At 44.6% G+C, this 22,955-nt stretch overlaps 1 protein-coding gene across 4 annotated transcripts in view; it reads right to left on the bottom strand.

The window, feature by feature from the left end:
- The window catches only part of LOC109311924 (transmembrane protein FLJ37396), a 141,498-nt gene that overhangs the window by 111,519 nt on the left and 7,024 nt on the right, over window positions 1-22,955 (bottom strand). For all 4 annotated transcript variants that reach the window (XM_019537880.1, XM_019537878.1, XM_019537882.1 and 1 more), the window contains exons 2-8: window positions 19,297-19,455; window positions 13,571-13,643; window positions 12,923-13,033; window positions 11,764-11,877; window positions 8,919-9,113; window positions 6,408-6,570; window positions 779-936 (exon numbers count right to left, since the gene is read on the bottom strand). In XM_019537880.1, the coding sequence (XP_019393425.1) occupies window positions 779-936; window positions 6,408-6,570; window positions 8,919-9,113; window positions 11,764-11,877; window positions 12,923-13,033; window positions 13,571-13,643; window positions 19,297-19,442 (960 nt within the window). In that variant the 5' untranslated portion in view covers window positions 19,443-19,455. The remainder of the gene's footprint in view (window positions 1-778; window positions 937-6,407; window positions 6,571-8,918; window positions 9,114-11,763; window positions 11,878-12,922; window positions 13,034-13,570; window positions 13,644-19,296; window positions 19,456-22,955) is intronic.

The following is a 22,955-nucleotide window of genomic DNA, read 5'->3' as shown; positions in this document are numbered from 1 at the left end:
ACACACACACACACACACACACATATATATATGCTAGCCAATTGCCTATCAAGAATGATGGGGGAGGAGGGGCTGGGATGCAGTGCCACCACCTAACACCCCATGCTGCTGCTGTTCTGCATCTTGCAGGGAGCGGGGCTGGCCTTGGCTCCCCCACCCTCTCTCGTCCTCGGCGCAGCTTCAGTATCATGACAGTGCGTCCCCATGCTTGGAGCACTCTGATTGGCTGTTTCCGTCGGCCAATCAGAGCGCAAATAAAGCACTGCAGACAGACAAAGGCTTTTATTTTATATATCAATAATACATATTATTGGTGTTTCATTTTAATCATGGGAAAATGTGGATTTGGGGTTACTTTTTAAAATACGAAAATTGGGGATTTTTTTTAATCAGAGAAAACCAGGATCCTTGGTCATAAGACAAGCTAAAATGAAGTGAGACAAGTCTGAGAAATGAATTCATGTGTAATGGCAGGAGGGTCAGCAGATAGAATAAAGCCCTGGTAATTATGGTAATTTTTTATGGATTATGGATTTACCTTAATCAAAATTACCATACATGTTAAAGACAGCAATGCATCCATGTTTCCAGTAATTGCTGTACTATGCTATAAGGGAAGTTATCCAAGCTTTTAACTGCTCTCCATCTGGATGCACTTCTTATCAAAGACAAGGTACTCATTTCCTGCCACACACGATGCTATTTGCACTCTTCAGTCTCCAGACCCACCCTGCCACCCAGCTCAGTGGTTTGGGGTTTTTTTTAATGATCTTATTACCAGGGAAAAAAGCTCCATCTCATCAGCCGAGTTCTTGAGATTATCTGTATCATAGCAGATACCAAAGTGAGAAAGGAGAAGTTGGAGCTGAGGTTTCAGCTCATCAGTTCCTGTGCAGTGACAGGGCAACATGAATGCAGTGTCCCTTTTGTGTGGCCCTATAAGAAACCAGAACTCAATTAACTGCCGTTTGCAACAGTTGTAAGTGACATCTGAAAAGCAATGGTCTTTATCAGCATCCAGACAGCACTCTCATCCTCCCATTCATTATGTATATTGAAAGGTTTTAAAGAATTCAGTCTGACACAGAATATCCAATGGATATTTATTAAAACCTCCCTGTCCAAAAGTTAAAATACGAATAGCTATTCTGAATGCAGCTTGCTCCAGTACTATCTGGTGTTATTGCTGTTATTGCTAGAGGAACACTTCTTTGCCAAAATGGAAAGCACAGGGTAACTAATGCATCCAAGTGCCTGAACTATGACAGCATTACTGGTTCACAAAACACCCAGGTGTTAGTCAGTCCTTCCATAAAATCTTCACAGCCTATAAGCAAGTGAGGTATGTTAACTATTTTTGTTTCATCACTGCTATAGCAACACATATGATTCTGGCATTGCTGTAAATTTTCTCTCAGTAGGATGCTCCTGAAAACAGGGCTCCTCTTCTTCCTCTGTCTTAAGTATGAGCGAATCAGTTCTGATGCAATTACTTCCAACACGACCTACACCTGACATCCACCACCCCGTTTTAGAAATAGTTTTTTGGAAATATTAAAATATTCATGTGGGGTTTTTTCCCTCCTGATCCTGTTCTTTTTTCCCAGCTGCATCTGGAATCAAACTTGCAAATGGCTCATTGTTCAAATATTGTTCTATTCTTGACCAACCTAATAATGTCTGCAAGTTTTGCCACCCCACTTCTCAGATTTTCAGTAACTGTGTTTACAACTGGATTTAGTATGGGAGCTTCAGGTAATGCTTCCACCTTCTGCTATGCTAAAAAAAATTCAAACATTAAATCCTGCTATTTGTTTTCTGATGCTAAGCCAATTAACAGTTGACAAGATTTTGCCCTTCTTCAGCAATGTAGGTCATAAGGCAGCCCAGGAGGAGTTAAAAGCTGGGAAGCTGTAAGTTCTGTGAAGGGCAACAGAGTGTGTATCAGGACACTTGGGATCTGTTCAAATGTATCCTGAGATGGATGGAATCAGTACAAACTGCAACAGTGGATAAAAAAGCACAGGATGATATGACCAAACATGAAACAACACATGTGTAGGGGATGCTGTACTTAAATAAATTCATTCATTCATAAAATGTAAAAGTGCATGGCACCAAACATGATAGAACATAAGAAAAGTATGTAGAATGATGCAACGCAACCTGAACTGGGTAAAATAGACATCTAGGATAGTTAAGTAGTAATATGCAATTATGTCTGCCTGATGTAGGCATTTCTAATGTATAAAGAATAGAACAGAAAGGCACTTTGGATTTGTGTTTAACTCTGCACTATCCCTGCTGCTGATCAATCTGATCACCCAGCTGATTTTATGAATAAAGATTATACTAATTTCATACTTGCTGAACAGCAGTTGCATGCTTATTTGAACTGTGTTGCAGTAGTACCTGTTGGGAACAAGCAGCAGACTCCCCAAAAGATTTCTGAAAGTTCAAATATTAAGCTGCTCTCCCCTGGGCATTATACTGACAACACAGTCAAAGCATTTTAATAGATATGTTACAATTTTCTGAAATTCAGCAAGACCATGGGGATTTACTGAAGCTATATATAATCTAATATATTAGATCAGTGTTTTGGCCATAATGGGCCATCTGTGTTCCCATTCTACACTTCACTTCATCTTCTCTTTTAATGTTTTGTTTAATCATTTTGTTGTTTAATCCATGTGGCTCAGATCTAGACAGGATATGACTGAAGCCTGCAATGTTAATATAATACTGCAGAAAAAGCCATTAGATAACCAGTTACTGAAGCAAAACATCAAAATGAGCTCAGTTGCTTTTGAGTAGCTTCTTATTACCAATTCCCTTGCAAAGTGAATTACCCAAATGCACTTTAAAACAAGCTACATGATACAAGATAAGACAATGGCCTTTTGGGGAGGGATGTTTCCCAAGACACCCACAGCAGTAAGCCTAAAAATATCCTCAAATCCTCAAATGACCCTCTGCCAACTCTTCCTCTACTGTGAGGTCTTGGGCCCTATTCTGTCCTCAAGAGAAGAGACCTTATCCATACAAGGTCATAGCACTGGATGCACCACTCTTGTTCCAGTCTCACAGACCAACAATGGTACAAAATTTATAGGAGTTTTATCCTGGAAAACCAGCAGCCAAGGGGAACAGACTTGAAAAACGTAGCAGGCCTCAATATATTTCTGTGTATAGTGGGCATTTGTACATGCCACGTTTTTTCTGCTTTCTTGCACTGCAATGGCGTGACTGTTTGCACGAGTGAGTTTTCTGGATGCTTTAAAAGTCTTTCTGGCACATTGAAGTAAAACACCTCAGATGTAGTTTAGTTTGGCTTGCCACAAATTAAAGCATCACATCCATGGAGTCATTGAGTGCAAACACAAAGGCACTCCAAGACACGTTATGAGCCTCTTTGTCCACCAGATGGTGCTGTGATTTTTTTGTAGTTCACCACTTCAAATTGTTTTTGCTTTCAAATTGCTTTTGCTTTTTTTTCTTGTACCATTTGCCAGCTCCCTGCTTTCACAGCAGTGTGGCAGAGCATGGGGCTGGGGCCCTAAGCTGGGCAGGCAGCACTGGACCATCCCACTCTCCTGCAGTGCCGTCCAGAGACTGGGCTTAATTCACTCAAAAACCTAGTGCATGCAAACACTGATGCAATGCTCCAAAATAAACAAATTTAAATGTTATAAACCTATTTAATTTAATGAGGATTAAGCCTCACAGTGCATACAGGCTCAGTGTTACTAGTATAGCAGGAAGAGTGACAATTGCTAATAAATGTCTGAAATCAGCAGTGCACCTGTGATGCCTCTCACAGAACAGTGCTAACGACTACAATAGCTTTTAGGGTCCCTTAAAACTGAAGCATACAGTGTCCCGAAAGGAACATGATGCATGCAGTGGTGGATCCTCCAACTTCTTCTACTTTCTATTAAGCCCTTTTAGGGCACATACACAACCACCATTAAGGCAGTACAAGCAGTGGAGGCAACTATGTGCAGGAAGTAACGTTTCATGCAGCTGCACTCTCTCTCCCTCACCCATACTTTGTGTCTCATACCCTTCTCCATTTTAGAACCTTACAATTCATTCTTTACTTACTTTCTTCTCACCAGGACACATTTAATGAATCATTCAAAATTATCTTTACTCCAGGCCATATTATACCCTTCTGTAACAGATCGCCCTTCCCAGTGCCATCTTCCTAGTCCTCTGCACCTTGCATGGGGCACTCTTGGATCCTTTTTTGGGGTTTTTATGTCCTGCCCTATGCTCTCCTGCCACGTCTTGATGGAAAGTAGGATGATGTGCTTGAGAGTGGGAGGCTGCCTATTGTATTGGGTATGTTGGGGCCTTTCCCCTATGTAGGACTGACCCCTGATTTTCTCTAGCTAGGCCTCCCCGTCTAAATCCACTAAACAGTGTTTGACTCCAAGGATCTAGCCTTTTCCATTGTCTTAAGGCCCAGGGCTCCTTTTTCTGCTCCAATCTGGTGCCAACCCCACATCCAGAGGGCCACAAGCCCAAAACCAGGGGCCAATCCCGAGCCTGCAACCTCCAGGCCACAAAAAAACCAAAACAAAATAAAGCTGCACCACAGGCACACCAGAGCTCCCTGGCTTTTAAGACTGCACCTCTCTGGGGCTTCTCGCTGACCCCCTCTCTCAGGGGTTGGGGTTCTCACGTTGCCGAGGGCCCCCTAGGAGGCTTCCTCCAACCCCTAACAGCCTCTCCCAAACTTCTGGTATTTTATACAACAAGAAACAAAACACAAGCCCATGGGCTGTAACATAAATTCAAGCTGCTCGGCTATTACATTTTTCCTGCCATGTCAGGGGTGCTCTATCCTTCCCCCAGTCTCAGAGCTGTACCTGCAATCTGGACTCTCCCCTCTGCTTGCTCTGGGATAGCTCCTTCCCCCATGACTGCTGGCAGGGAACTCCCTGCCTGGCCTCAGCCTGGGAGTTACATAGGAGCCAAGCCCTGCCCCTTCCGGTCAGCTGACACCCACCAGTTGCCGTAGCAACCTTCATTATTACTGCACAAGTAGCAGGCACCTCAGTGCCCTGCTATACCTTCCATATTGTACTAAACTCTCAAAATAGAAAGCAATGGAGTGCAGGGGTGGGAGGAGGGAGGGAGAGGGGGCAAGGTTGCAGGCCACAGCCCTGATTTTCTCACTCACACTAGTCTGCTTCCCAGCTACAGAAGGGAACAATCTTCTCAGGTGACACAGTTCTGTACTTTCTTGAATTCAGGACCGGGCCATCGAAGGGACAACTAAACCACTGGATTGAAGCTATTTTTTTCAGGGATTCTTTATTTGCCTGCAAAGTGCCACACACATATGTGATGCTATATGAACAACAGCACAGTACCCAGAATTCAACAGAAATAAGGAAACACCAAGAAGCAGCTTTCCTGTGTGTTTTACAGAGAGATGTATTGCTTAATTAGTCAATACATATTTTTAGGCAGCATTTGAGTGAAAGCCAGAAAGATAAACATTTCAACACTTGTTATAATCAAAATAATTCCCTGGTTTCTTGATCAAGTGGAGTCCGCCTGTATTTTCTAATTGGACTCTTAGGCCATTTGAACATGGCACAAAATTGGCCTTCAAAGCAGCTTAATGCCTTTTTGTACTGCTTTAATGGTACAGCTGTTTACAAATGTCAACAACATAATGTGTTTTAATGGTGCAGCCGTTTCTACATGTTGGGGGCATAATACATATTAAATGACTATGGGATGCAGCAAAATAAAACATGTCCAAGGTATTTTAGTTTGCTACCTTACAGCTGCGGAGGGTAGCACCAGGCCCTGTGCAGCTCAGGGGCTGTGCAGACAGCCCACACAGGCAGCCCAGCGGCATCCTGTGCAGGCAGGCTCCACTAAAGGAAAAAAAAAAGTGATCTTTTCTTTTTCTCCCTGGAGCCTATCTTCCTGCCCAGGCTGGGTGCCTGTGGGCAGGTGCTGTCGCTGCCGTGGAGGGAAGCACCAGCCCCCTCATCCCCCCCCAGCTCAGGGACTGCTTGGCCCACTAGCAGCTCACCCTCTCTTCTCTGCTGCTGGAGAGGCAGGTAAGGATCAGGTCCAACCCTTGTGTACATGCCATGTGGATTTACTTCGCCCTAAATTGAAGCAATGTTTTTAAAAACCCACTGCTTCAATTTACAGAGAATTAAACCGAAGTAAAACCCCATGGTGTGTACAAATGGCCTTAATGACAATTCAATAAAAGTTCTATGCAACCTTACTAAAAAAAATAGATGGGCGGAATATTAAGGAAACTGCCTTTTGAATTCTGAATTTTTTAAGCCTGCTAAGAAATCTCTTCACTTTCCTCAAGTGCACCATCCTTTTACTGAGGTTTTAAGGGAAGAGTGGCCATTTCTCACCATCTGTATATGAAGAACTGGGGCACAGTAAGAAACAAACATCAGAAGACATAGATTCACACCCAGCAACACTTCCAAATTTGTCCTGGTTGTCCTGTGCCACATCACGGTGTTTCTCAATAGTTACATCCATTCTGTGAGAGATGGGCAAATACTGGAGAACCTGAAGTTATAAATGCAAGCATCATTACTTTGATTCACTGAAAGGCCATTAAAGCCATTGAATCTATGACCAAAAAGGGAGGGTGGGAAGGAGACAAAGGCACAGAAGAAAAATATTAACCATGATTAGCTTTCAGATTATGAACAACAAAAAATTGAAAACTGCTTTCAATTACTTTATTGTCTAATCACTAAGTACAGTAAACAACTACTCAGATTTGCATTTGTATTTTTCTCTAGTGAACCCTCATATATTATCTTATTATAAATTGACCTTACTACAGGGGTAGCATTAGATAGTATGGGCCTCTGAACTGTTGCTACTTCTAATCTAGCCTACAGACAGATTATATAGTATGCTAAAGCCAAACTCCACCTTCCCTGGAAGTTTGACTTCTCTGACAAATAAATATAACAACCATAAGCCAAAATAACCTATCCAAACTTATTTCTTACTTATTCCAGACTGCTCTGTTCATGCCCTAGACCAGAGGTGCTCAGCCCCTGGCCTACTTGTCACACCCAGCCTGCTGAGCTGTGTCATCTGGCCTATGAGGCTCCCCTAGCTCTTGAAATGTGGTGTCCTCCCGGTTGCTGACTGGTCACTGGAGGGACACGTGTCCCCCTTGACTAAGGTGGTACCAGTCACCGATAAACACATGGATTCTGTTTCCCCAGTAAGGGTTTTTTACAACATCAGAAAGTGGGTATGTGGCTGTGGTATCTCTGCCACTGTAAGTGTTTAAGTGCAGGCTCAACAAGCATTTATCTGGGATAATTTAGACAGGGATGATCCTGCCTTGAGCAGAAGGTTAGACTAGGTGACCTTCTGAGCAGTGGCAATGCATAAGGGGTGGATGGGGGTGCACATGCACCCCCTAACAGGCAATGCTCTCCACTTAGGGGATGGGCAGGGGGCCAGGCGGGAGCTCCGGTGCCCCCCCTGTGAGCGCTGGCCAGGAAGTGAGAGCACTGCAGCTGCTTCCCACTCAATGCAATCAGCCACGGGGGTACTCTCCCCACCATCAGTTAGATTGGCTGCCCATGGGGGTACCCCCCCGGTTGGTGAGATTGGCCATGTTGACTGGTTGCTGGGGGGGGGGCACATGCCCCCCTGACTAAGGTGGCACCAGTCGCCCATGGTTCCAGACCGCAAGGCCTGATACTGACCTGTGGGGCAAATGGTTGAGGACCTCTGTCCTAGACCAGCGATTCTTAACCAGGGTACTTCAGCACCTGGGCTGCAATGAGATCCTTTGAAGTGTGCTGCAGGGTGCTTCACAATGTTAGCACTATGCAAACAGGGGCAGATCTAGAGGCGGCGCACTGATGCACTTGTACCCCATTTTGATTCCTTCAACAGCTAAAGACATTTAACTCAGGTGTGGAAATATTAACTCAGGTGAACATTAGCTCAAGTGTGGAAATCACTTTCACTAAAGCATTGGAGGCACTATTTAGATGCTCAAGAAGGCTTGATTTTGTTTTATGAATCTGAAAAAAAGATGTACGTGCAACTCTAATGACTCCAGGACTAATACAACAACATATTTGGATTATTTTTGCCTACGTTGTTGTGTTTTTATACATATGATATAGCAAATTAATACCTATTCCAATAAAGTTTTTTTTTGCTTCAATCTTAAATTGAATAATATAGCTCTAGGCCCCTACTTATTAGCAAAACTTTTCTTAGCAAAACTAGTTTTTTTTTAACTGGAGAAAAAGGTGTGTTGTGTTATTTATAATGATGCACCATACCATCTGCACCTGCTTTCAAAATCTTAGATTTGCCCATACCCATAAATTATTCACAAGAAAACTCAGAGCTCAAATAGGAATCCACAGTGTCAAAAACATTCTGCCCCGTTGTGGTATTTTTGAGTTCTTTGCAACAGAACAATTGTTCTATTATTTTTCCATATTCAAAAAACAAGTGAAAGCTAAGAGCTAGTATTTTCTGAGGGGTGCTTGGGGTCTAACGAGAGGTGTCTTCAGCCTTAAATGGTTGAGAGCCACTGCCCTAGACCTTATCAATCCCAAGTAGCTAATCACAGCTATCTTAAACTCAGGAATGTCTTACCCCACACTTAACAGAGTTGTGTGTTTTACCAGCCTGTCATCAGGCATTTTGACAGTGGAGTTTGTTTTACCTCTCTGGGTTTCTTGTAGGTTTAACCTGGTTTAAAAAAAAACCTACCTGTTTTTCAATTTTTGTTGTTGACATTTTTACCCTGGCTGCAGTGTTCCTGCAAGGATTTCCCTCACCCAAAACAAAACTGCCTTCAGTTCTCAGATACCTTCTCATCCTCCAATTCAGTCAAATCATTTTTCTCTTGCTCTTCTTACCCTAAGATAGCTGTGAATGGCCTTGAGTGAGTGTAGGTGACACACTAGCCACTGTGTGTAAATAACTAGGTCTTCCTGGGTCACCACATTTACAGGATTTTTCTTTCCTGTTAGGAAGTTTTCTCGGGCAACTGACAGCCTTGCAGCCCTCTGAACTGCATCATTGTACTCCTCCATAATGTGACCAACTTGCTTCTATTGAGAGAGAAAGAGACAAAAAAAAGAACTAATACAGTTGTCCTGGGTGGGGTTGTTCTCTATTTATTGGCCAAAAGAACACTGAATTATTGCCACATGAGAAATTCCAATTTGGGAGTCATTTCAAGGCTCTTGTTTCCCACAGTTACACACTAAAAATAAATAAACATGATATTGGCAGTGTAAAGTTAAGGTGAGTCTCAGTTGCAAATAGAGTATTTCTTAGCAGTTGCTATTTGTAGGAATAGACGCTGTAATGAATGCATTCAGCTGCCTAAAAATGTGGATGCCAACAATGACTTCAAGGGAAAGCAAATGATGTCACCACCACAATTCCAGAACTTTCTAAAAACATTTCTCATATCTCAGGTAGATAACTTAAGGGTTATGAAAGCTCCTAGACCAGTAGCCCTATTAAATAATACTCTAAGTGGACAAGAGATGATCAGAAACAGGAAAGGAGTTTTACCATTTCTTTCCCATTTTCCATTGTTAACATTTTAAAAGCATTTTAACTTAGTCTTACTAAGGGGCAAGTTATAAATATTGGTTCCCTTTAGTTTCCCAATCTATGCCAGCTGTCAAAAACAAACTCCAGAACCAAAATTATTAGAATACTAAGCAACCACAGGATCACACTAGCACGTTTTCTTGTATTGAGGTGAAGGCTTTAGCCACAAAAAAGAGGGTCAGATGAAGACAGAGTTGCTCAAGCTTTTCTAAATATTCCTTCATCGTATCCATGTCTTGACTAGTAATAATTAATTGAAAGCTATTCAGCTTCCAGGTCCCTTCTGTTCTTGGCCTCTTTTAGGAGGCTGCCAACAATATTGCTAATAAGTGCAAGATGCCATACTGGCATCCAGGCTGGACAATAATCCACCCAGCAGTTTCTATCTTGTGTCACAGAGATCAGTCTATTGACTCTCTTTTGAGTCTGTTCATAAAAGTGTTGCTCAAATATCAAGCAGAAGTTCTTTCTAATGTTTCCTTCATTCTTGTTCTCCCATGCTGCTAGCATAACACTATGAGGATACTTCCAGATATCTGACTGCAACCAAGAGGAAGCTCAAAACATCCACATTGAAATCAGAAGATTTAGTGGAAGTATTGGTACAGGCAGATTTGATAGAAAATAGAAGAAACATTTATTATATAGCTACATAAAACCCTTAATGGAAAATTTCGTCAACAATTTAACTACAACTTTTAGGGACTGTGAATAAGCCCATAAGAACTGCATTTACATGTTGGAAAGAAAATCATTTAAAATTATTGTGCTGGAATTTGTTTTCTTCTGTCTCACAAAGCTGAGCTGTCTTAGAGGTGAAAGCTGCATTTTCAGTGAAAGGTGCTTCCTAAAGACCTCTTATTGAACGAAATCAGTACAGCATTGTTTGAAATGCAATAAATGGGAACACAGAAAGCTGAAAAGAGCAAGAGCCTTCCACTTTCCCGGGACGCACTCATGCTGAACTGCTCATTTTCAGAGAAAGGCCCTTTCTGTGACTTTATCCCAGGTTTCATCCAAACAGATTATGCTGAATAAACCAATGTAATGCTACAGGCTGCTAAGCCATGTCCTTTTAACTTACTAGCTTGCTGGGCTAAATGTGAGATTACTGTGTTAAGGTCATTACCAGAGATATGTACAGCTTTGGAAGATTTCAATGCTCTGGGATTTTGGAGCATTAGAGCAACAGAGGTCCTCTAGGAAGATGTAGTACTCAGAAACTTTGAATTGCAGATGAATGATGTATATTATACACATGCTATTAGCAAAGTGTTTAAGTTTTCAAAGCTACATTCTGCAAATATATAGCATATAAAGAATACCTAATCATGCAGACTGATCAAAGAAAAAACAGGGCTAGAATAAAGCTCAAAGGGTCTAGTCCAACCTTTTTTGCTGTTATATTACATTATTGACTCCTGTTCAGCCTGTGGTCCACAAAAACTCTCAAGTACCTTACTGCAGTACTGCTTCCTTCCTGGTTATTCCCTATTTTGTGTCTGTACATTTCACTATGCCTTTCTAGATATAGTACTTTACATTTGCCTTTATTGAATTTTATCCTATTCATGTTGGGCCATTTTTCCAAACTATCAAGGCTATTTTGTACCCTAATCCTGTCCTTTGGGGTGATTTTTGCCTCACCCAGTTCATCACCATGCACAAATTTACAAAGTGGACACAAATCCCATTTGCCAGTTCATGATATAGATATTGAACACTATTAAATGTGGGACACACTCCTAGGCAATTCCACTTATTAAAAAATATGGTATTAATGCTCCTTTGAAATGATCTGCAAAAGCATAGTACTGCCCACCTGGTGCTTACCTTTAAACTTAAGCAACAGATGTGTAAGTAACAAGACACATGCCTACTATACACCAATCACTTATATTCAGAATTCCTTCCATCATCTGACTGTAATTTCTTCAGGGATAGCCCTGTGTTTTAATTCTGTTGCTGGAAACTGCAAGGCCACCTCATGTGTTACAGAAGTATAAACAACACTTTCTGTGTATTTTACTGGTAATGACCCTAGGCTTTGACACTAGTGCGAGACAGACACCTTGATATTTCATAATGAGGCACACAATCATGGTATGTACTTTGCTCCTTTTTTTTGGTTCATACCTGATAGAGAGGATAGAGCTGTTCAATAACACTGCTGTGCTTACAGAATCTCTGCCATCTTAGCAAGTGCAAATATTTGCTTTGGACCAGCTGGGTAATTCTGTCTGTAAAAAACTTTAATAAAACCAAAAATAACCAATACGCCACATTTAAGCAAATGGAAGCAAATGGCAACAGCTTCAGGTTATGGGGAACTAAAGCAGTAATAATAGGGCATGTCTACATGTGCCATTAGCATACTTAAATAAACTCTGGAGCTTACTGCACCTAGGCACCATGCCTGCACATGCATCCAGGAGCACAGCACAACGAGCCAGGTCAGAACAGCCCCAGCTGGCAGAGGCCCGGGGGTCAGCCTGCCAGCCACGACTGCTCCAACCCAGTTCAATGTGCTGCAGAGGGGCTGGATGGGACACAAGGGTGCATCAGTGAGGGACTAGTCAGCAGGCAGCCATTGAACTGAAGCACCCTTGTGCCCTAGCCCTCTGGGGCAGCGCCCACACGTGCTGTACTGCAGGGTTTTTTACTCTACGGCAGGACAGTACTTGTATTTACAAGTACTGCCCTGCTGCAGAGTAAATTAAATTTACTCCTGCCTAGTAAATTTACTCCTGCCTAGGGGCACATGTGGGCACATGTGTAGACATACATTTACTACACAGCTAATTAGTCAGTAAACATCTCATGTAGATGCTCCCAGCATGTCCTATATGGAAAAGAGAGCAGCTGGTCAGTCACCTGGGACCTGTGCCCTGCCCCTCTTCCCCTTCCTCCCTACAGAATAGCAATTTTCGTCTCAAATAATTTCAGTGAAGAAAATGCTGCTACTTGTAGGAATAAAATATTAGTCTCTTCAGGGAGGATGCTAGAATGCAGGCCACTAGCAGTAAAAATGTAGCATTATTCTTAAGCCCACTGAAAGAGGGGAAAAAAAACACCTGGAAGTTGTTCCAGATTGTCCCAGATGTCTTGGACACCTGTTTATATACCAAACAGAACAGCACAAGTGGTTCACCATTCTCCAAGGAAACACTTTCTGCAAGCCATTTTCATGGATGTAGTTTCATGTAATTCTTTCTTTAAGTGAGAGACAGTGTCAGCCACCATAGGACAAGCATATTGGAACAGTATGCCACTCCCTGAGCAGCAGTGAAAATACCTGATGCAGCAGCAGAGGCAGGTTTTCTTCTGTGTACTCTCGTCTCAGACAGCTCTCTAGCTCCCTCTGCATGACATCAGCCTGAACAACAAGAGGTTTCGCTCCGGCTACCTACAAACAAACAGCAACCAACTCTCAGACAGATAGATGTTGTGTGCCCCCAGCTGAAAATACAAATGTTCCAGGGGCATAGGGACAGGACTCACTCCTGTGGAGTATTCATGCTTTGTAAAAGATAAAGCCGCCCTTCCCAGAAAGGTCTTAGTGGCAGGCTTTCCATCTCTCCACAACTTAGGATATCAAAATGAATTTATTTTCAGTTAAAGAAAACTTTGTTATGAGCTTGGTCCTGCAGCCTTTGAATTGAGTAGGGATAGTCTTATGCCAAATGCTCCAGAACTGGGTCCAAAATTACTAATATTATAAGAATACATTTTTCAGAGGAAAAAGTATCCTTTTACTAAGTTGCAAACCACTATATTAGGACTATTCCTGCTCTCCAAGCATTTAGTTGTTAAAAATGGAGACACGAATCACAGCCCCTTTGTTCATGAAAAAAATCCGCTTTATCCAAAATCAGTTTTTAGTTACTATGTATTTGGAATATAGCTAAAGGGTCTTTGTCATGCCAGCATAGGCTTCAGTTACCTGTAAACCTTTCTTCAGTATCATCTCTCTTTCTTTCCTGAAATAAGATGAGTCCTTCGGAATTGGAACAGAGCTGCAAAAAGATTATCCACAAGAATGTTATAGAAAAACCAACAGGAAACAAAGCAGTGCCTGTTAATGTAGTTGTTTGTCACTATTTATGAGGCCCAACACAATTCAAGTAGCATAAAGGGGTGTTAAATACTATCCATAGGGCAAGAGTCCTTTAGGGCTGAAAAAATATTCTGTATCTACATAACATTGGTCAATAAGGGAAATCCCAGGATGTGGGGGCTGAATGCTCCTGCAGTCTCTAGCTAAATCCTTAACGGTATATTGGTGTTCAGTATTATTATATCTCTACCCCCAAAGTAGTGACTACATCATCACTAGCCATGTCATGGCATTCCTTAGTAAACATGCTTTGTAATTTGGAAATTCCAATAACCTGTCCATAGAAAAAAAGAGCTTATATTATACACACATGACATGTACATATGTATATAATAAAGGGAATGCCTCCACTGTAGATACACCTAAGTTCAAAGAGTTTGTCTACATGGCACAAGGTAGCAAATACTCATGCCAGCTCCAAATGGGGACTGCCAGGGTAAAAGACTAGTTTGGGTCTTTGAAACACTTAAGCTCCAGAACCAGAACAGGGACAGCACAGCCTATTTTAACCCAAGTGAAATACTGCACTGATACAGATAGTTTACCACTGGCTAGTCCAGGTACTGGTAGCAGTGTAGACAGAGCAACGTTGAGTTCAGCACAGGTGTCCCCGACGGGCCATCTTGTGTCGCTCCTGGGAGCTCTGCCCTCCTGGTTGGTGGCTACTCCCCGTCCGGACCTGTTTGTTACCGTGGGTGTTCGTTCTCCCACGTTGCCAACCCTGCTCTCTCCTGCCACGACTTGTTGTTTCCCCAGTGGGACAGGGCTAGTTCACAGGTACCTCGGTGGCCCGGGCTTGGCCCGCCAGTTGCACACGGGGCTCCGCCACCCCTACACCCTGGCCTCACGCCACCTATGGGCTCCACTTCCCCACACCTGCTCCATGCTGCTTCTGCAGGCTTATAACACGGCTTTTGTCCTCAATCCCACAATCTGTGGGATACTCCCACCTTAATGTCGACCACTTCACAATAGCCTGCACTGGTGCCTCAGTCGCACCCTCTATAGACCCCACGCCACAAACCCTTCACCTGGTGTGACACTCCCCACTTGGAGTTACTAACGTCCTAACTACCTCGCTGACCCTCCACCGGATCCCTATTAGCCTGAACAGGGGGGAAGGGATTCCCCTTAGCTGCTCTCTAGCTGCCCCACTCGTGTTCCTTTAACCGATGTCTGCTGGTCTTGGCAGTGATCCCGCCCCGATCTCCCTCCAGCCAGGTGGTCCTCGGTCCTTCGCACCTGTTCGGCGTAGCCCGTACCCACCGTCTCGGAACTTACTTCGGGGTCCTCTGAATCCTCCTGGGTCATCCTGATCTTCAGCTGCTCACCTGATCCGTCGCTTCTGGGTCGACCCACCGGCATCCCCGGTGTCAGGCTTCCCTTCTGGGTCGCTGCTCCCTCCGGCACGCCAGCTTGGCGTTGCCCATCTCAGGGATCCCACGCTGTCACTGGCCCTAACCGCTGCTTGATCCCCAGGCTATCTGCCACCTCCGGAGCGGTGGCCGCCATTTTTAAACCCCCCGGCTGGCATCTGACACTGCTGTCAGCTGCTGGCCGCAGCTGTACGAAGATGCGGCTAACAAGCTGCGCTTGTTCTCCCTCCGGCTCTGCGTCTCTCCTGTCCTGGGCTTCAGGTAAGCGTCCCTTGTTACCTCAGCCCCCGGGACAACAGGTATATTTAACTTTATGACTCAGCAAATCAGCCTGTGCCAACATGCACAACACTGAAGCTAAACTGCTCTACAGGACCAACGTTAGCTCTATTATCTCTACAGAAGACTGCAATCTGTCATGTAGGCCATACTAAATCTCCCAGTAGAGTAAAGAGAAGTTCTGCCCCCTAAGTGAGGCCTGGATGACATGACTTGATCTTAATACTAATTAATGAGCAAGGCACAGTAGCATATACAGCGGTGAGCAGGGCACCAGTCCCAGGGACTGATTTAGAGGAGAAACCATACTGGTGGGCCCCCAGGTAGCTGGCAACACAGCAGGTAAGACTGCCTGGCCCTGGCCCTTCCCCACACTCTGTCCAAGCTACTGAAGGAGCTCACTTTGCCTCTGGTGAGGCAACAGGAAGAATGAGAACTGATGTGGAATGGGAGAGGAATTGATAGTGGAGGTCTATTTTTGTTAATGTCTATGTATTAAAACATATGGAAAAATGTTACCTGAATGTATTACACAACTACATAAAAGGAATGTGCATTTTAAAATAGCAAGTGACCAAGTCTCACTTGAATAAGGGCAACAGAATCGTGGCCAACAGGAAGGTAGGGGAAACAACATTAAAATGCACTTCTTTTTACTGTAAGAGGTGTAGGGAAGAATAATCAAGGTTGCAGAGGAGATTATATTTTGTCTGGGATCTAAAACATTAAATTGCACTTTATAAAAAATCCAAACAAACAAAACACCACCATTTTAATTAACTTGCTTTATTGTCGTGAGTCAGTGGAAGACACAGGCTTCTCAAAAAAAAAAAAAAAAAAAAAAGGACCTGATTCTGAGCTGTGCATCCAAGCCTCTAAGATGAGAGTAAACAAAATATAGCCCATGGGCCGGATCCAGCCTGCAGTGGGTCCCTTAGCCCTGCTTGGCCAAGGCACTACCCAGCTGTGGCGCATCCTGCTGCCCCTGGGCATTTAGCGGAGCAGGGGTAGCTCCACAGAGGAACTGCCTTTGTAGGCAGCAGCGGCTCCTTCCAGCTGCTGTCACTGGCCCTATCTCTCCAGTAGTGGCAGGGACCTGGACGCACAACCCCAACCTGGCATATCCCATCCCTGCACTAGACTCATCCATCTGAGCTGAGCAGCAGCAGCAGTAGGAGTGGCACCAGGCAGAAACCATTGCTTGGCATGGGGGGAAAGCAGTCCCTTGCTGCCGCCAGACAGTTCTCACTATAGCCACCTGGAGCCCATGCTGCACCGAGCTGCCTTGCTCAGTCACTTCTGGGCTCCGTCACTGCCATCTCTGGGCTGCCCAGCAGGGCAGTGGCAATAGCGCAGAGCAGATGCAGGGCAGCCCAGTGTGCCACAGGCTCCAGGCAGCTGCAACGAGAACTACCCGGTGGCAACGAGGTGGGAGGGGCCACTTTCCCACCATGCTGAGCAAGTTGCTGCTCAGCCCAGGCATGCGAGTCCAGAACAGGTGCACGGTGTGCCGGGTCAGGGCTGTGCATGTGGATCCCCACAACTACCACTGGGCTGGAGCCAGCAGAAGGGGCAACCAGAAGGATCTGCTGCCACCTGAACTGCCTAGAAAGGAAGTCCTGCCATGGAACTGCCCTAGCCCTGCTGCATGCACAGGGGTCAGCAGGGTATGCCACAGTCAGGCCATGTGGAGCAGGCATGGGGTGTGCTGGGGCTGCACACTGTTGGCAGGGAGGCACTGCAGGGTGTGTGGGCTCAATGCTGTTGTGGGGCAGGGATGGGTGCTAACCAGCTCAGGGGGTCACATGTGGGGGACTCCCATGCACACTCTATGTAACAGGCAGGCCTTCTCAGGGCTAACTTAACCGTGGCCCACCCACCTGTTTCTGGGCTAATTGCCTACCTTCTCACCCGCCACACCTTGTTAATTAATTAATAGATGTCAATTAAGTAGGAGGCTGCCCATTTCCTGCCCTGATGCCAGGGGGCATGATCTGAGGCGCCATTCCCCCCTATGCTGCAGCCCAAACCTCACAGATGGCATCTCGATGTTATCATTATTGCCAGGCCCCACATTGGGCCCCAGAATCCTCCTAATTGAACCCCGCCTGGATTCCCTCCTCAGGCAGTCTCATCTGCCTTCATACCGGGCAGCATAGCACCCTGAACCGCTTCCCCTTTGGGTGTGGTCCCCCCCAGGCCCTTTAGCTACTAGCCCTGGCCCACCTCCAAGCCAGCCAGAACCCCAGGCCCTCAGCTCTTGGGTGTTCCTTGTGGTGGGCCCCTGGCCCTTTGACCCTTCCAGTCCTGGCCCCAGCATTGACCAGCCAGGGGAAGTTCAGACAGGCCTGAGTCTATGGCCTTTTCTCTCTCTCTCTCCGGGGGTCCACCCTCCAGACCCTCCAAACAAGGGGTAACCCACCCGGTTGTGAGGGCTAGGGGTTAAGGCACCCAACCTGCCTTTCACCGGGGGTAACTGGCCTGGCATTTCTTGGGGGCTCCCGCACCACTGGGAGCCCCACCAGGCCACCCACTCCTGGCAGGGTGCAGTTTTAGGTCGTACCCAGGACCAGGAGCCTCCTTACCATACCCTACAGCTCCTCCCTTACCTCCCAATGATACCAGCAGCCCTCCAGCCAGGCAATGCTGTTGCCTGGCCTCCAGCAGCGGAACTGCCCTGTTTATATGGGCAGCCCTAGGTTCAAAATGGCTGCCCTCATCAGGCACCTGGCAGCTGCCAGCTCCAGGCCGTTAAAGTGGCAGGCACAAAGTGCCCTGCCACACCCCACCATACCCACAAACCCTCCCCCACAAACCCCATGACCACATCCTCCCTCACACACACAATCACACACCACAAACACCAGACCCACCCACACCCGCCACAAACCCCACACGTACCACACACACCCACACCTCCAGGGGAGCCCTGCTCACTGCTACACGCACATACCCCACCACACACACACACCCACGCCCCTAGCCACCCTCCCCCTCTGTGCACCCAAGCCACAAACCCCATACCCACCCACATACAAACCCACACATCCCCACAAATCCCCCATACCCACCCACTCACATCCACACATACCCCCACACTCCCCCACACGCAGAAACACACACAGACCCGCACAAACCTCTTACCCCCCACCCCTCCACACCCCTGCAATACACAAGAGTAAGACTTTATTTTGAGCTAATATGGAATCACCTTTATATACAAAGCACAAACACAGGAGAAAAATATTTTTAAAAAATAAAATTAAAACGTTATTATGGTTGTTTGATTTTTAGTATATAATCTGGGGGCAGTTTTTGGTTCCAAGATAGCAAACCCCTTCCCAAAAGGAGTACTTCCAGGGAAAGGTGAGGGACATCTGGTGGCAAAGGTCAGGGGTTAGGGGTCGGGACTTCTGGTGCCAAGATGGCAACCAGGACAGGGCCTTCCAAACAAAATAATTTTCCTCCCCTGCTCTATGTCAAGCACCTCTCTAGGTACATATGATTTGTATCAAGGTGGGGAAAAAAGATTGCAGGGAGCAGACATTTATCTATATCAGCAATTCTCATCCTTTTTAGACTCAAGGCACCCCTCAAATGTCACCTATTTTTTGGCTATAGAAAAATAATTCTTCTGTGGCAAAAAAAATTCAGAAAGCCCATGGCAGGTCAGAATGTTTTTGATACTATGGATTCCTATGTGAAATCTCTGGGTTTATCTTGTGAAACATGCTTGCACACCTAACAGTGCTAACATTGTGTTGCACCCTTGAAAGGAGCTCAAGGCACTGCAGGTTGCTGCTGTACCACGGTTGAGAATTACTGATCTACATTTATTAAATACCTTGTAGCTATAATTCCCCCTCTCTTCCCTGTTCACCAAGAGGTTCTCTTTACCTGTATGCCCTATTTGGTGTCCCTTGCAGAACTCCATTATCTTTTATTTCTCCCTTCAACTCTGCCAACTGGACTGCCAATTCTTTTTCCAGCTGCTGGACTCTCTCAGTGGAAGAGCTCTTATAAACGTCATCACTGTTGTACATTTTGACACCAAGTCTGTAAGCAAAACAAAGTGAAATAGAAGCCTTGAGACAGATTTCCTCTCTCAAGTACACAGAGGGGGCACCATTCCACCCTGAATCTTTAGCGCAGCAGGAATAGCTCCGCACTGACCAGTTGCAGGAGCCAGGCAGAAGCAGCCCTCACCAACACTGTATTTGTGGGGCAGAAGGGAGAGCAGAACAGTGTCCTCCATTCCATTCAGAGCGTCCTTGTGCCCAGCAGCTTGTCTGGGCAGCGAGAGGGAGTGAAAAGGGCACAAGGGGCAACCCCCAGGAAGGCTGCACCACCAAGCTGCTGCAGCTGGTGTGTAGCAAGTCTGTCCCCCAGAGGTAGCAGCAAAAGGCCATGCTGCTACAGCACCAGCCACAGCTGCTGCATGAGTGCAGAGAGCCAGGGCAGGTAAAACTCTGTCCCCACCCTGGTGCACATAATTCCTTCTTCCCCCAGCCCCAGGCATTGAAGGAGCTCTGTATGTTTCTGGCCTCACCTGCCAATACATATGCACACAAAGGTATGGTGTGATATGTGTTGTATACATGAGATAATTATAAGTAATGGCGAATCATCAATACCGGGAATTTTCTGTTGGGTAGGGAAAACAGAACTGGCTAAATAATGCATTATTTTGTTTCAATTACCAAACTGAGGAACTGAAAAGGAAAAATATAGCACTTCTTCAGATCAAACCAAAATAGAACCTTCCATCCCCCTCCCCCCTCTCGCAGCAAAACAACATGCACCAAAAATATCCTTTGCTGTCAACCTAGGATGTTTTGACCCCCACTCTTTTTAATTTAGCTACATTTCAAAAACAAAAACATAAAGCCCCACCATATTGAAATGGAAAACGTGTTTTGGTTCAACATTTCCAGAACAAAATATTTGGCATGTCCAAAAAGTTTTCCCCCTTTTTTCCCCAGAAGAAACTAGTCCAGAAACAAATAGGGATTTGCAAATAGTTTACGTCCCCTGGAAACTGTATTGTTGGACAAATTTACTAGTCTCCAAAACCTTTTACTGAGTTTTAAGGGAAAACTAGGTCCACTAGAATTGGTAAAGTAGTTCTAGATCCTAATTTCCAGTTCTAAAATCTGGAACCACGCTCTGTTGTATCCTTACATTTGGATCCTTATTCAATTTGGCACATACAAACATTACTGTCATCTTCACAGGTTGATGGGAGGTTTGTTTTTTTGTGAATTACCAAGTAACTGTCTAATAAAGGTACATGCTGGGATTTCCCTCCCTTTCCCCTCAGCCCTCGAGCAGTTTTGTAAGTCTTTAAGTGAAAATTACCACTTTGTGTATAATTGTTATCAGCAACAATGTTGGTGTTTTATCCTCAGTAGGCAAGGTTGTTATGGAGTACAGCTATGCCAATAATTTATTTTGTTTTTTGTCTTACTGCCTGTAGCAAAAAAATATTTGGATTGAACAGGAATATTTTGGTTGGACATGAAATTAAATCTTTTCTTTTATTTTTTTAAACTCAATTTAGCAATTTTTGGTCTCAAAACTTCATTCCAAAATGAAAACTGCAAATGTTTTATTTAAAAAAATGCCAAAACAAATTGTTTTGACTATTAAAAAACTTTTTCTCTCCACTTTTTCAACCAAAACTATTTGGAAAAAATTGAGTCAAACAAACTGTTTTTTACAGAGAATTAAGTATTAAAAAATATTCCCTAGCTTAACAGGAGTATAGCGTAACAACAATAAATAATAATCAGTAATTCTACCTATTGTGATTGCACCTCAACCCCCCATTATACTAGACTCCCTACAAATATAAAGCAAAAAGAGCTAAAAACAGGGAAGTCTGTGTGAGACTCGTCCTTGGTGACGGAGGAACGAGTCATTGGAAAGAATGATATGTGTGTTTGCTGCTCGGTGGTTTTTTTACAGTTTGTAGGTGTGGGTTCAAAAGACTTGCAAGGCTGCTGGCCCAGATAAAATATTCCAAGAATCCGTTACCAAGTTCAGAATCACAATGAAAAGATGGCTTTGGAAATTCACGTGTAAAAGAAAGTCAGTCTTCCAAAAACCTGAAGAAAGGGTAACACCTTTGTTATCCTGAAACCCATTAAAACACCAGAGTATCCAAAGAGCTACTGACTGATCTCACTACTATGCATTACATACAAACTCACAGAGTGCATAATCCTGAATAGAATAGAGAGCATCATTGATTTCCAGCTCCCAAAAAAACAAGCTGGCTTTTGGAAAAGAGCAGCGTACCACTGACCAAGTTAGATTACCTACATTTGACATAGAATATGGATTTGAAATGAGGCAGAAAATGCTGTGGCCTTACAGCCACCTATTGATACTGTATATGGCATTTTTATATGTGCTCCAGGATGAGGCTCTGGGTACTTTAATTAGTGACCCATGCTAATTAAAAGCACCCATGCGTCACATATCAGCATCCCCGCACTGAAAAAATGGTGGTTGGGCACTCTGAACTAAAGCTCATCAAACATACTTTATTTCAAAACATCCCACTGCCATTTTTTCAGCGTGGAAATGCACAGGGACGCTGATAAACATGATGCAGAAGGCTACCAGAGCACATCAATTTCTGTGCTCCAGCAGACTTGATTGAGTCTGCTCTGACATGATGGATTTCCAGCACGTTGGAGCAGGCTCCGCACATGTCTACAGGAGCCCTACGGCACCAAAGCCTCAAATATAAACTGCACTCTATGATATGACTGCAAACTATGCGCTTTCATCATGAACATAATCTCCAACAGATCATTCACACTACTAGCCAAGGAGAAAAAAACAGAGTATAAACTCTGAAGAACGGAATCTCCCAGGGCACTTTTACATGTGCTCCGGAGGTGGCTGGGGGGCAGTACTTTAATTAGAGTGGCTCCAAAAGCCACTCTAAAGAACTGCTGCATCTCATGTATCAGTATCTCCACTGCCAATTTTAAGCGTGGGGACACTGATACATGAGACACAGGAGGCTGCTAGAACACTGTAATTGCTGCAATTAATTGAGTCTGCTCTGAGACGCTGGAATTCCAGCGTATTGGATCAGCCTCCATGCTCGTGTATAGGTGTCCCCAAGGGTCAGTGCTAGCACCAGTATTTTTCTGTGTATACCTCAGACTTCCCACATAAAACATCTAAGCAATACATTTATGCTGCTAATGTTGCCATGGCAGCCCAAAGAACTGATATGACAGAACTGGAAAAAATGCTGAGTCATGACATGGAACTCATCACTGACTATCTCCACAAGTGGCACTTAAAGTTCATCATCAATAAATCAGTATCATCACCCCTCTACCAGACAATTATTGAGCCAAGATCATGCTGAATATCAGAGTAGGCAACTAAATTCTTCTCCAAGAGGATACCCCAACCCACCTACGAGTAACATAAGACCAGGGGTTGGCAAAATATGGCCTATGGGCTGGATCCGTCCCACACAGGGACTTTGTCTGGCCTGCGGCGGTTTCCACCTGGCTCAGGCACCATCC

This window comes from Crocodylus porosus, unplaced genomic scaffold, assembly GCF_001723895.1.
Source record: "Crocodylus porosus isolate Cpor-Errol unplaced genomic scaffold, CroPor_comp1, whole genome shotgun sequence".
Lineage (NCBI taxonomy): Eukaryota > Metazoa > Chordata > Crocodylia > Crocodylidae > Crocodylus > Crocodylus porosus.
This window is presented reverse-complemented; position numbering and strand designations above follow the sequence as displayed.